Genomic DNA, 14,434 nt, shown 5'->3' on the forward strand with positions numbered 1-14,434 from the left:
ACTTACATACATAATCTGGAGAAAGACTGAATAGAATGAGAAATATATATTGCAACATGAATGATAACTTTGAAATGTTCTTTACCATGGAGCACTAGGTGCAGATTGCTGTAGTTACTCTGTAACGTTGATGTACTAGAGTATGTTAAGAAATGGTTTGATATCCATAGGGTTGTGTTATGTGAAGTATTCACTTGCTAGAACTGGAAAGATTCATAACAGTTCTGAACTTTTCTATGAGCCTTCGGGGATAATCCTGAATTGTTTCACTAATTTCCATTTCCCCCTGAGATGGTAGGGAATTGATAGATTTTGGACTTGCTTAGGATACTCTGTATTGAAGATTGACAGATGATGACTGCATTCAGAGGTCATGATAAATTAGCATTTTAAACAGTTCTTATTGTGAGCGAGCCAGCAAGCTAGTGCAATCGGCTTGATTGCTCCTACTTGTCTCTTCTTGCCAGGGTGAACAGCTAAACAAGCCGAGAATGGAGAGTCCCTGGCTTGTTTAGCTGCTCCTGCTGGCAGATGGAGTCAGGTGGGAGTGATCGAGCCACATGCACTAATACACTGCCATGCTCATGGTGAGGCAGACTTAAACTGGCTTACTGTGACATGTGAACCAGGCCAATGTCTATGTATAATGTGGACTGTATTGTACAAGACTTGATTTTATTTGTTTGTCAGAAACTTTGGTCATGTTCACAAAGCAGTGACTAAGGTTAATGTCAGATTTCTTAATGTTTTCATGTGTGTATCCAGTCTCAAGATAATGTAATTGTGGGAGCATTTGATGAGTGACTTCATCAAAAGCTTTTTGGAAGTCCTGGTGTATAATGCCTACTAGTTTGTTCTCACCTTCATATTGATGACACTGTCAGAGAATTCTAAAAGGTTGATGAAGCAAGGCTGTTCTTTGAAGAATCCATTCTGATTGTTCCTCATAAAAGCATGTTTTTCTAACTTTAGTAATGCTTTCCACTTGTTTACCTTAGACAGAGTCACGAAAATAGTTCTTTGCATTTCCTTTTGCGCAAGTCTATAGATGGAACACAATCCACGGCCATAAAATTATCAGGCTTCCTTGATCACTTCCTTGATGAATAGTTCAAAAACCCTTACATAGATCACAAGATAAAGGAATTATCCAATAAAGGTTGAGTTTCAAGATTTCTTTCAAAATGGTTCAGAGAACTGTATTGGCTCTATGGCCAATTTAGTTAGTAGTAATCTGTGAAAAGAATAAGTTTAGAAGTTTGCTCTGGTTTCTTGTGCTGCTCTTATTTAGAATAGCTTGGATTTTAAATTTCACAAGCAGACCTGTACTCTCACACAGTTCCCCTCCTCCTCTTACCCACTACAGACTCCAGACTCCCACCCCAAGCCACACATAAAGGTCAGGGCATCCTCTAGAACACCATGGCATGGGGCATGGGGGACTGCAGTGGGACTTGGTGCAAATGTGGGGCCATCTTGTATTTGTAAAATCCTTCTGCTTGCGTAAGAGCACCTTTGGATCGAAGGCAATGTTAAGAACATTAAGCTATAGATAAATGATGTAGGCTTCTTGTTAATCTTGAGTGTCACAGAAAATCGCAGTTCAAGTTATTCATTTACATAATTATTTCTCGACATGCTAAGAAATTCAGAATTACTATATTAAACTGGCAATAAATGATATCCCACTTTGCATCCTATAGAAAGATTATAACAAGTTATTAATCAGTGTAACTTTGATTAGTTTAAACTAAATAGACTGTTAAAGAACATTTTTGCATCTTAGTGAAAAGTTCCTCACTGGCCTCCTAAAACAAATAATTAATTCATTTAAATATTTCTGAGTTTGGGACAAATTGACTCCTAATCATTTGGACACATTTTGTCACCATTCTTTTAAGCAATACGTTTCAGGGCTGTGACCATTTTGTTCTTGTGAGCTTCTTTGGCAGTATTCTTATTTCCTACAGATGGCGAGCACCCACTCCCTGTCAGGTAAATTCAGTAGAGGCCCAACAGTTACTTTGGACTCTGGATTAACACTGCCCCATCATGTTCCCAGTGATATCATCAGGAACACAACAAGGCCCGGAGGCCTTCCAGTCCCAGTTTCCTCCCTGTGAGCCTCCGCGTATCCCGTCTTCCCAAACTTACCCTAGCAAGGGAGGCTTTCATGCCTGGCAGTGCCATTGATACAGGGAAGCATCAATGGCACTCCTGTTTCCATTCTTCTTGGCAGCAGTGGCAGAATATCCCAGTAAGCCTGCCTGCAACCACTTCTGCCTCCCCCATCAGGATAAGTTTGAAAAAGAGGGAGCTGCTGGTGAGTAGGGTCGGCAGGGGTTGATGGCACTGAATCTTCAGTAAGGGCTGTCAGAACTAGGGGAAGTACATTTCTCAGTGATCCAAATTGGGAGCATGCTAAGAGCATGGTAAGGACTCCAAGCAGTTGGAGAAATTCAGAAGAAGAGTATGGTGCTCTGCTCATGAATTACAAGTTGCATTATAAACCTAATAACACATTCGTATTGCAAGCCTGATGATTCACTATTATTTTTAGTCTACTTATCTTCACTATTTAAACAGTGCCATTCGGTTTAAATAAAAATATGTTACTCTTTCTATTTCTTGTTTGATTTCTTGTTGGAATTTGAATGGTAACTTGTTGCTATCAGTGTCTTAAAAGGCAAGTGACAAAAGAAACTTTAAAAAGAAAATCCAGGTTTCTTAATATTAAAAGTTCTTCAGTTAGTTTGTGACTGTTCTGTTGTCTATGGGTGCTTTCATATAAGTCTTTTATCATGCAATCACTTTGCCTCAAACATCTGGAAGTCCAGATGATGAAGTCTTCCAGTTGTCACCCTCGTGTGTTTTCCCACTGCTGCTTCTGGTTTCTTTCTTGCCACAAAAAAATCTGTTAAGGAAGAAAAGAAGGATTAGTACATAGTGCCTTTGATTGGTAGTGTTAGGAGCTCTCTCTCTCTCTCTCTCTCTCTCTCTCTCTCTCTCTCTCTCTCTCTCTCTGGAAGCACCCTAATAGTGCATTAACCTGAGAGAGAAAGAGAAAAGCCCTGACAACATTTGATTTTCCTGTCAAAGGAAACTGTGAAAGTTCTCTGTAATAAATAAACAGTAACAGCACAGTTATTTCATGTCTACTCAGAAGTAAGATCCATTGAGTTCAGTGGAGCTTACTCCCAGGAAAGTGGGTATAGAATTGCAGCCTAAATTACTGGAGCAGCTGTCATTCTCCAAATAAGAACAGTATTGTCAAAATTCCTTAAGTGTTAGCCCAGTAGCTTTTACCACTTTGGTGTGAAAGGTTTCAGAAACTATAGTTTGACAGAGTAGTTATATGTTCTTGTTTAATTTTTTTAAATGATTAATTATAATTAAATTAAGGAGTTGGCTTTAAAAACATTTGCTATCTTTTTATAGTACAGCTAAATTGATATGTGCCCCCTTTCATCATTCTAAATTTATTCCATTGGTTTCTGTTGCCTCCTGCCCACCCTTGCTAATACTTATATAAGCAGAACTTTTAAAAAAGGATTTCCATCTTAATGATAGGGTATGCTAGGCATATAGGTAGGGTGGTTAAAATTTATGTTCTCATAAAGTATCCCTTCTGAATTTTAAAATGCCCATTTTAAGGGAATTCACAGTTATCAGATCCTACACAGATCATTTTTGTTGAATGAACACATGGGACACAATCTAGGAGTTCACCCTCACAAGCCCAACTGAAAGGGAATGCATGGGGCTTTTGCACAGTCTCCACTCATTTCTGTAGCATTTGTGAAGAAGAAATTTGTGGCACGTTATTTAATGTGGACACAATTGGCGCAATATACTGGGAGTTGATGCTGTATTTCCTATTACTGAATGGAGTCAGTAATTACCAAAATCACATATATTAATATTTTAGATGCTCAAAGAATTTGAAAAAAATATAAATAATGTTAAATCACCATATATGGCATCAACATTCCTTTTAATTTATAACTTCAAAATTCCTTTTAGTTTTTATGTTCTGGGAGAAAAATAGAGACAAATGTGTTGCATTTGTTGCTATTTTTTATCTGTTCCTAGTGAAGGTGTTTCTCAGTTTCTCTTCATTGAGGTTGTTTTCTCTTAACCTTTACTATATGACGGGGGTTATCACCTAGGATTATATTCATATGCTCTCTCAATTATGTATATCTTCTTTTTAACAAACCTTAAAAAAAGATTTCAGATGTTACAAGTCTAATTAAAGAGACAAAGCGCAGTTTATACTGTAGATTTTTTTCTGCAGTTCAATTAATCAGCATGTTTTCTCTTTTAATTAAAACCATTTTAGTAAATTAAAGCCCACAGCAAAACACATATATAATTTGTTTGTAATTAGCTCTTAATTGGTGGTAGTTGAAGCTTAGCACCCTTGGTTTCTTTCTTCATGATTGCCATTTTATTAGCAGCCAGTCATTAATTAATCTTTTTTTCTAATTAGCTTATAAAACTGTTGATGGCACATTATTGTAAATGTGATTTTAAGTTCAAAGCTTGTTAATAAGCTTTCTTACTTAGAAGAACAGAGATAAAGAAATTGCTGAAAACAGTACTATAGTTTTTTTTTTTTAAGCAGCCTTTCTTATAAGGGGACTATGTAAAACATCTAATGGCTTATGGTTAATTTTTAATGCCATTTTTTATGAATGGAAGAATTTACTTGAGTATAAATATTTGAATCTAAAACAAAGCTCAAATATAAGAACAATTGTTGTGTCCATGCTACGTAACGGTGCTATCTACATATAATTTCATGTTTTAATACCCAGCAATAGAAACCCAACGAAGGTATTACAAAGTATTTTGCAGTAGAAGTTGAACAAATCATTGACAGAAGATCATTCTCACTTCAGAATCCACTCAATATTCTTGTTTGCTTTTTATATTTAATATACATCAGCAGTGGATAACATTCCATAACATAAAAGGGGAAATCATTGCCACAGGCAAAATGTGAAATAACTAGATTCATATTTGATGAGAAACTGTAATATAGTATTAAAAGGCTGTTTGGTTTCTCTGATAGACCACAGGATGCTTCAGGACCTGCTAGAATAGAGATGTTCTGTTAAATCCCCTTTGGGTTTAGTCTTTTATAGAACATACCTATATATGACATTTCTGAATCTAGACTTGAATGTTCTGTCATATTCATATCCTAGAGAATATTTTTCAATAGCTGTTTGAGATAAAGCTTTATCTTGGGGCGGGGCAGGGGGTGAGCAGGGGAATTTTATACCACCAAATCATAGGCTCAGGTTGATGCCTGAAAGGTAAAATTCCATTATTTATAAGCCCAACCATAAGAGATCATAATACAAAACACTAAAACCAATACACAATTCAAAAAAAGAGGCATCAGTCATTGGCCACTAAAGGCCAGCCTAAGCAAAATAGCTTTGCGTTGCCCTTAGAAGTAAGACAGGTTTATACTCAAAGACGCTACCAAAGGGAATGCGTTCCATGGTGTGAGATAGCTTGCTCACATGCCCTCTACTAACTTAGTGCATGAATGGGACCTCTAGGACAGCATCTCCAGTGGATTCCAAGGGCCACGAGGTCATAAATGGTTCCCCTCTAAATACTTCAGTCAGATATCTCAAGTTCTTTTGTAATGTTTTCTGAAAGTTGCAATAAATATATTTTGCAACTGAGTAAGATAGTATATTTTCCCTCTTGCTGCCTCAACTTTATTTACTATTTCAGCATTAGCCATTCCTTTCCTTTAAAAAAAAATAAAAACTGTTTTATGATGCTGTGCAAGAAACACTAGAAAGGGATAGCTGACAAGGAAAAAATTAAAAATTGGATAAAAAGTAAATGAATAATGTCATATTACTAAAAAGATGAGAGGCTAATTTGTGCCGACTTTTTGCTAATTTTGTTCAAGCCTCAAAATGAGGAGCTGTCACCCGTTCTGTGTAGCACTGATGACAGTGCCAATGATCCATGAAATAAGCTGCCGCTGGCTTTGTTCTGATAAGAATGAACAAATCTGCACAATGTACGGCTCCCTGAATCTCATTTTCATACTTGCATGCAGGCTAAAAGAAATAAGCTGTTTGCAGGCTTGATTAATCAGACATTTGAGGGGGTTTTGTCTCTTTGATCTCTTTCGTCTCCTAGGTAACTTGCTTGACATTAATGTTGAGCTTGAGTAAAGACAATCAGGAATTGTAGACCAAACTGATATAGAAATTAAAGACCTTAGCACTTTAAGTACTTCAGTAATGGTTCCGCTTTACTTCAGAAAACATCTGTTTTCATTTAATTAAAGAACAAAAGCAAATAGCATAAATATTTTTCTTAGAAACCTGTTATTCCACAAAAAAGTTTAAGTATGATAATTGGTATTTTTTTTTAATAAGTCTTCATATTGTTTGGGAAAAGATTAAGATTCAGAAATTTGTAGCCAGGTATTCTTGATGGCTATTCATTTTCGGGGATGGGGGGGAATAATGAATAGCAAGTATGCTGTTATGCTGTATTAAGCTGCAAGAGCAAGATTTTTGAAATGATTATCTGTGAACTTCAGTAAGAATGATTATTGCCTCCTAGAAAACTTACTTGATTAAAAAAGTTTGTCTCTTAAAAATTTATACTATTTTACAAGGATAAACCATTATATCTACATTACTTCCCAATATGATTTACACACTTTAAACCTATAAAATTGAAAGGAATTTAAAAAAATGTTGCAGTGTGTTTGCTTGAGGTTATGCAGACGCTTTTACAAATCTGCCAAGTGGCTGTAAAGATGAATGCCTCAAGGGTCTAGCCAGGGCCCTGCTTTTCCAACCAGCTAAAGCCCTTATCTTAAATCCAAGCAAAGTACCATTAATCTTTTTGAAAGACCTTTTATGGCTTTTAATATATCCCAAATTAGAACATTTTACACCCTTGGTTCCTGAAATGTGGTGATAAAAAGCCTTTAGAGCTTAATTTTCCATACTGCGTGCTCTGACCAATTTGCAGTTCTTTGTGATAATGTTTAGACACCTTAATTAAAATGCAGCAAAATATTGGATGTTCTATATGGAAAATGCTGATACTTTGACTACACAAGAAATTGTTGTATGTATATTTATTCATGTTTTATTGCTTCTTACAACACTATATTTTGCTGTATTATCTGATGACCTGAAACATTTTTTTTTTTTTTAATGTAGAACCCATTGACCAAGATTTGGGGGGCTTCTATTAGGAAAGGAAGTGAAGCTGTTGTTGTTGTTCAGTCGTTAAGTCTTGTCCGTCTCTTCATGACCCCATGGACCATAGTACACCAGGCCTTCCTGTCCTCCGCTCTCTCCCGGAGTGTACTCAAGTTCATATTCATTGCATCAGTGATGCTATCTAGCCGTCTCATCCTCTGCCATCCCCTTCTCCTTTTGCCTTTAATCTTTCCCAGCATCAGGGTCTTTTTCAGGGAGTTTTCTCATTGCATTAGGTGGCCACAATATTTGAGCTTCAGCTTCAGTATCTGTCCTTCCAATGAGCACTCAGGGTTGATTTCCTTTAGGATGGACTGATTGGACCTCCTTGCAGTCCAGGGGACTCGTAAGAGTCTTCTCCAGCACCACAGTTCGAAAGCATCAATTCTTCGGCGCTCAGCCTTCCTTATAGTCCAGCTCTCACAGCCATACATTACTACTGGGAAAACCATAGCTTTGATTAGACGGACCTTTGTCGGCAAGGTGATGTCTCTGCTTCTTACTATGCTGTCTAGGTTGGCCATAGCTTTCCTCCCAAGGAGCAAGCGTCTTTTAATTTCATGGCTACAGTCACCGTCTGCGGTGATCTTGGAGCCCAAGAAAATGAAATCTGTCACTGCTTCCATTTCTTCCCCTTCTATATGCCAGGAAGTGATGGGGCCAGATGCCATGATCTTCGTTTTTTTAATGTTGCGTTTCAAACCAGCTTTTGCACTCTCCTCTTTCACCCACCACAACAAGAGACTCTTGAGATCCTCTTCGCTTTCTGCCATTAGGGTGATATCGTGGGCATATCTGAGGTTGTTGATAATTCCCCCAGCAATCTTAATTATGACCTGTGATTTATCCAACCCAGCGTTTCTCACGATGTACTCTGCATATAAGTTAAATAAGCAGGGTGACAGTATGCAGCCTTGTTGTACTCCTTTCCCAATTTTGAACCAATTGGTTGTTCCATGTCCGGTTCGTACTGTTGCTTCTTGACCCTTGTACAGGTTTCTCAGGAGACAGGTAAGGTGGTCTGGTACTCCCATCTCTTTCAGAATTTGCCACAGTTTATTGTGATGCACACAATCAAAGGCTTTAGCGTAGTCAATGAAGCAGAAATAGATGTTTTTCTGGAATTCTCCTGCTTTCTCCATGATCCAGCGAATGTTGGCGATTTAATCTCTAGTTCCCCTGCCTCTTCGAAACCCAGCTTGTACTTCCGGTAGTTCTCGGTTCACATGCTGCTGAAGCCTAGCTTGTAGGATTTTGAGCATAACCTTGCTGGCATGTGAAATGAGCGCAATTGTACGGTAGTTTGAACACTCTTTGGCATTGCCCTTCTTTGGAATTGGAATGTAAACTGACCTTTTCCAGTCTTGTGGCCACTGTTGAGTGTTCCAAATGTGTTGGCATATTGAGTGCAGCACTTTAACAGCATCATCTTTTAGGATTTTAAAATAGCTCAGGTGGAATACTGTCAGCTCCACTAGCTTTGTTGTTAGCAATGCTTTGTAAGGCCCACTTGACTTCACCCTCTAGGATATCCGGCTCAAGTTCAGTGACCGCACTATCATGGCTATCAGGGACATTCAGATCTTTCCTGTATAGTTCTTCTGTGTATTCTTTCCACCTCTTCTAATCTCATCTGCTTCTGTTAGGTCCCTGCCTTCTTTGTCCTTTATCATGCCCGTCTTTGCACAAAACGTTCCCTTGAGATCTCCGATTTTCTTGAAAAGATCTCTAGTCTTTCCCATTCTATTGTTTTCCTTTATTTCTTTGCATTGTTCATTTCAGAAGGCCTTCTTGTCTCTCCTTGCTATTCTCTGGAAATCTGCATTTAGTTGGATATATCTTCCCCTTTCTCCCTTACTTTTCACTTCCCTTCTTTCCTCAGCTACTTGTAAAGCCTCATCAGACAGCCACTTTGCTTTCTTGCATTTCTTTTTCTTTGGGATGGATTTCGTTGCTGCCTCCTGAACAATGTTACGGACCTCCGTCCATAGTTCCTCCGGCACTCTGTCTATCAGGTCTAATCCCTTAAATCTATTCCTCACCTCCACTGTATATTCATAAGGGATATGATTTAGGTCATACCTGAGTGGTTTGGTGGTTTTCCCTATGTTCTTCAATTTAAGCCGAAATTTTGCAAGAAGCAGCTCATGATCTGAGCCACAGTCAGCTCCAGGTCTTGTTTTTACTGACTGGATAGAGCTTCTCCATCTTTGGCTGCAAAGTACATAATCAATCTGATTTCGATATTGACCATCCGGTGATGTCCATGTGTAGAGTCGCCTCTTGTGCTGTTGGAAAAGAGTGTTTGCTATGATCAGCGTGTTCTTCGTCCTGCTTCGTTTTGTACACCAAGGCCATACTTGCCTGTTATCCCGGTAATTTCTTGACTTCCTACTTTGGCATTCCAATCCCCTATGATGAAAAGGACATCTTTTTTTGGTGTTAGTTCTAGAAGGTGTTGTAGGTCTTCATAGAACCCATCACCCTCAGCTTCTTCGGCATCAGTGGTTGGGGCATAGACTTGAATTACTGTGATGTTGAATGGTTTGCCTTGGATTCGTACTGAGATCATTCTATCGTTTTTGAGATTGTACCCCAGTACTGCTTTTCCCACCCTTTTGTTGACTATGAGTGCTACTCCATTTCTTCTAAGGGATTCTTGGCCACAATAGTAGATATGATGGTCACCTGAATTAAATTCGCCCATGCTTATCCATTTTAGTTTGTTGATTCCCAAGATGTCGATGTTCAATCTTGCCATCTCATGTTTGACCACCTCCAGCTTACCTTGATTCACTGATCTTACATTCCAGGTTCCTAAACAATATTGTTCTTTACAGCATCGGATTTTCTTTTCACCACCAGACACATCCACAGCTGAGTGTCCTTTCGGCTTTGGCCCAGCCACTTCACTGTTTCTGGCGCTACTTGGAAATTCCCTCTGCGCTTCCCCAGTAGTATATTGGACACCTTCCAACCTGAGGGGCTCATCTTCCGGCGTCATATCTTTTAACCTTGTGATATGTTCCATGGGGTTTTCTTGGCAAGAATACTGGAGTGGGTTGCCATTTCCTTCTCCAGTGGACTACATTTTGTCAGAACTCTCTGCCATGACCTGTCTGTCTTGGGTGGCCCTGCACGGCATAGCTTATGGCTTCACTGAGTTACGCAAGCCCCTTCGCCACAACAAGGCAGTGATCCATGAAGGGGAAGTGAAGGTGTATGGGAGGGCAAAATGCCTAGGCTGGATCAGACATGGTTGTGCCTGATACATTCACAACATATTTGTCTTTTAAAAGTTTCATCCTGCACTCTATGCTGTCTTTACACATTAACATTAATACTGGAAAATGTTTTTCTCTCCTCCCTTTACAATACTACAGACCTTTTTAACCCATTCTAGACCCCTATTTTGCCAAAGCATGAAGAATCATTTTACTGTAATGATTCTCAATGTAGAGACACAGGCAGCAATCCAGCTGAGTTAGACAGGCCCCATTGTTGGCTATAGAAGGCAAATTAATGCAACCTAGCTAAAAGTGGGTAAACTACATCTGTGCTCACAGGCGCGAGAGGCTCCGGGCTAGAGGCTTGTGGGTATTATAAGTACTCGGGCTGGCTTTTTGATAGTTTAAAATTGCAGAAATTGATATGTGGGCATTCCAGAATATAGAAGGTATTATCTGTAAAATAAAATAAAAACCTATTTCAAATTCAAAATCCATATTTCTGTGTTTTATAAGGATTGTTGATATACCTTCCTGTATACTTAATGTAGCCTGCAATCTTACATCCACATCTGGGAGTAAGCACAACTGAACTCCACCAGACTTACCTTTGAGTAGACATATACAGTATAGGATTGCACTGTTGTGTTAATATGCATATTGAGCGCTGTTGCTAATTATCTGGGTCATAGTTAAAATATAGCTGATTCCTTGGGCATGTTTCTTCTCATTAATTATTTGTTCATTCAGCCCTGATTAGACTTGTCCCCTCCCCCAATATTGTCACTATAATAGTGTCAATTTAAATAACTGTCATTGACTGTCTTACAGAAACATGCTTTACTTAACAAAAGTGACAAGGCACACCAAGCTACAATATGTTTTAATTATTTGATAACAAATGAAATGAAACTTTCTCATCACAATGGCAAGGAAATTACTTCAGATGCCAGCATTTTGAGATTTTGCCTCTTTATAAATGGGGATTCCGGTCCACATACACGAAGCTTCACATATTCAGAGCCTACTTTATTCTGTTTAATATTTGGAGAGAGCCCTGTGTGCATCACTTGGCTACATGTGGGGTGGTTCCTGACATGCAAGAGAATGGGCAAAACATGTTCACATGGAGTTCATGGTTCGGAGTCCTCGCTGCATGTGCCAGAGTGCTGGATTGAGGCTAAAGTTATCCTTCAAAGTGATGTAGTGAATTCACCAGTTTGTGCTATCTACAGTTATGAAGTGAGTGATATGGTAGGACCCAATTGAACTAACTTCAACTTTGTCAACTAAGATTGGTCAGCTCCTGGTTTATAGCTCTAGCCCTCTAGTTGTTTGTTCAAACAACAGTTGATGTCTTCATCTTCTCCAGTAAAGCACAACACTAGTCCACTATTCTTCTTATAATGAATATCATGCCTGTAATAAACTACAGAACTTGATCTGGGCAGTGGGCATACAAGGAACTAGTTAGTACCTACCTCATAGTATTTGCTATGAGAATGTATGAATTTAACAGGTAGTTTAATGAGACAAATGGCTGGTAAGGTTCCACAGTAAAGGTAACATATTTACACTTTGAACAATAGTCACTGGCTCTCATCTCATATGATTTATAAGCAGCATACATATATTGCCTTGTCATTTCTAAAATAAATTACAGTTGGGACACTCCTGATAGGGGCAGGGTAGAGTGAGGAAAGGGACCGCTGCACACATTTACATACCTGACATTCACATGATCCCTCCCGCCCCATCTTTCCCCCATGCATCTGTGTTCCTTTGCTACCACTCCCTCTGCCCTCTCTTGACTCTTCCAGCCTCTGTTCCTCTGCACTTGTCTGGTGCCACCACCAGACCTGCAACTTGAAGGAAAGGCTTACTAGTCTTTGGCAAGCCTTAGGAGTCTCTACTCTTGGTAGAGATTCTCAGCTTGCCTGTAAGAACATCCTGAAACTGTATGGTATCACCTGCATATTTGGGGCAGAATCCAGTGGAGGTGCTGCACTTCGGCAATTTATGTAGTGCTAGTGTAAGCAACATCTAGCACAACGCTAAGAGTTTAGGATTATGTGATGGGTTTTCTGGGGAAAACCTGGGAAAAGCACAGTGGCCTTGTAGGATAGTGCCCTTTGTGTCTATTCCATTCTGTATATATTATGCAAAACATGAGTTCTGTGCTTTTTTAAAAAAAAGTATTTTGGGGGGTTTTATTATGTAGTCTTACCAAATGATACATTATTCCTATGTAATTTCTCCTTGGCTATAGACAGCAGAATCCCTAGTAGTGTTTGCAGTATCAATGAAGAATCAGATTTCTGTTTTCAGTAGTGTGGGGGTACGGCGCAATCCAACAAGTAGATATTGAGATCTGAAACAAATAGCAAAACCCAGTTCCATCTATATCAATGGGAATATTATAGTTGTAGGTCCAGATGGATCATACCCTTATTTGCCCACCTGGAATTTGCATTTTTGATGGCATTTCCATGTGCAGGGGTAGTATGTCACTGAATATTAGCTCTTGGGGGAATAGCTATTGCCTTCATGCCCTGTTTGTGGGCTTCCCAGAGTCATCTGCTTGGCCACTCTGGGAAACAAGATGCTGGACTAAATGGGATTTTTTGGCCTCATCCAGCAGGGCTTTTCTTATGTTCTTCTTGTGGTGCACTCCTGGCTAATATCAAAGTTTTTCAACACCTCCCCACCCCTCATACGGCAGCTCTTTGTTTTGGGTTAGTCGGATCTCAGCCATTGTGTGGATAATCAATAATTCTTTGTTCCAGGTTGTTCTTTTGCTTTTTATTTGTTTCTTCATTTTGTTTTGATTTTGTTTACATTATGACCGATTAAAACATAATTTAGTTGTAACTGCTTTGTGGCCAATAATGGTGGAAAGGCAAAGCTTAAATAAAAATATCTCAACGTTTAAATGATGGAAAAAATCATAAACACCCGATAAAAATGTATTAGCCCTTTCCCCTGTAACTGTTTCATATGTGGGGTCTTGTAAGTGCCATTGAGTCCTTGTGGTGTCTTCTTCAACTCTCCATTTTAAAAGTATAGTCCACTAACAAAGGCCTTATGTAGTCAAACAGTACAGCCACTGCTGCCAAATTCCTAAATAATATGTACTTAAACGAAACTCAGGAGCAACCTTGGCTCTAGTAGATAGGTTAGTATGCTGCTGCTGTTGTTGCAGTATAATCTCTGTCTCATTTTCAAACTGTACAGAAAGTAAATATGGCTTATTAAGCGTAATTTCATGTGGTTGATATTGGAACAATGTAGGTGCAAACCGCTTCTGATTTATGTTGTTGGTGTTATACCATTTGTCTGCTAGGCAAATAATTAAGTTTTGCCCCACAAAATCGGAGCAGACTTCACAAACCTTCCACCTGTTCAGTGAATATACTCAGAAATTTTCCATCGTGAGTGCAGGACAAATTTTAGTTATATAAACATTCCAAAATGGTCTTAAACAAAGCTACTTTTAGTTTGGCTTTAACTTCTCCTATGGACTCATTTGTTTATGTTCCTCTCTCTGTAGCTTGGTGTGAAAATTGCCAAAGCTGTCGCTTGCCGAAATTTTGTGAAAGCAAAGCAAGATGCAGAGGCTTCTCAAGAAGCCCAAAAGAAAAAGAAGCTTGCGTGGGGGTGCGTCATTGGTCTTCTGTATTTAAGACTAGTAGAGATTCTGAGTTTAATGTTTTCCTCCTGCAAATTAGCTTGCACTAATCCTTGTTTGTTTAATATGACCTTGGCTTTTTCCTTGAGTAGGGCATCTGTTTAATGTAGAGTCTTGAGTACAACTGATACATTATTCAAATGTTTATACTTTCCCTTTTGTGATTGCTAATGTATTAAAAACCTAGTTCCAATTTAACCATTGCTTCTAAATGAAATTTGATTGAAAACTCCCCAAAGTGTACCTCGGTAGATACT

General features: G+C 38.8%; 1 protein-coding gene across 2 annotated transcripts in view; it reads left to right on the forward strand.

Annotated features, from left to right (window-relative positions):
• The window catches only part of FAM204A (family with sequence similarity 204 member A), a 41,373-nt gene that overhangs the window by 18,171 nt on the left and 8,768 nt on the right, over positions 1–14,434 (forward strand). For both annotated transcript variants that reach the window (XM_084846088.1, XM_084846089.1), the window contains one exon: positions 14,040–14,146. In XM_084846088.1, the coding sequence (XP_084702214.1) occupies positions 14,040–14,146 (107 nt within the window). The remainder of the gene's footprint in view (positions 1–14,039; positions 14,147–14,434) is intronic.

Source organism: Heloderma suspectum, chromosome 3 (assembly GCF_057233095.1).
Source record: "Heloderma suspectum isolate Gila_16-S chromosome 3, 16-S_ref, whole genome shotgun sequence".
NCBI lineage: Eukaryota > Metazoa > Chordata > Lepidosauria > Squamata > Helodermatidae > Heloderma > Heloderma suspectum.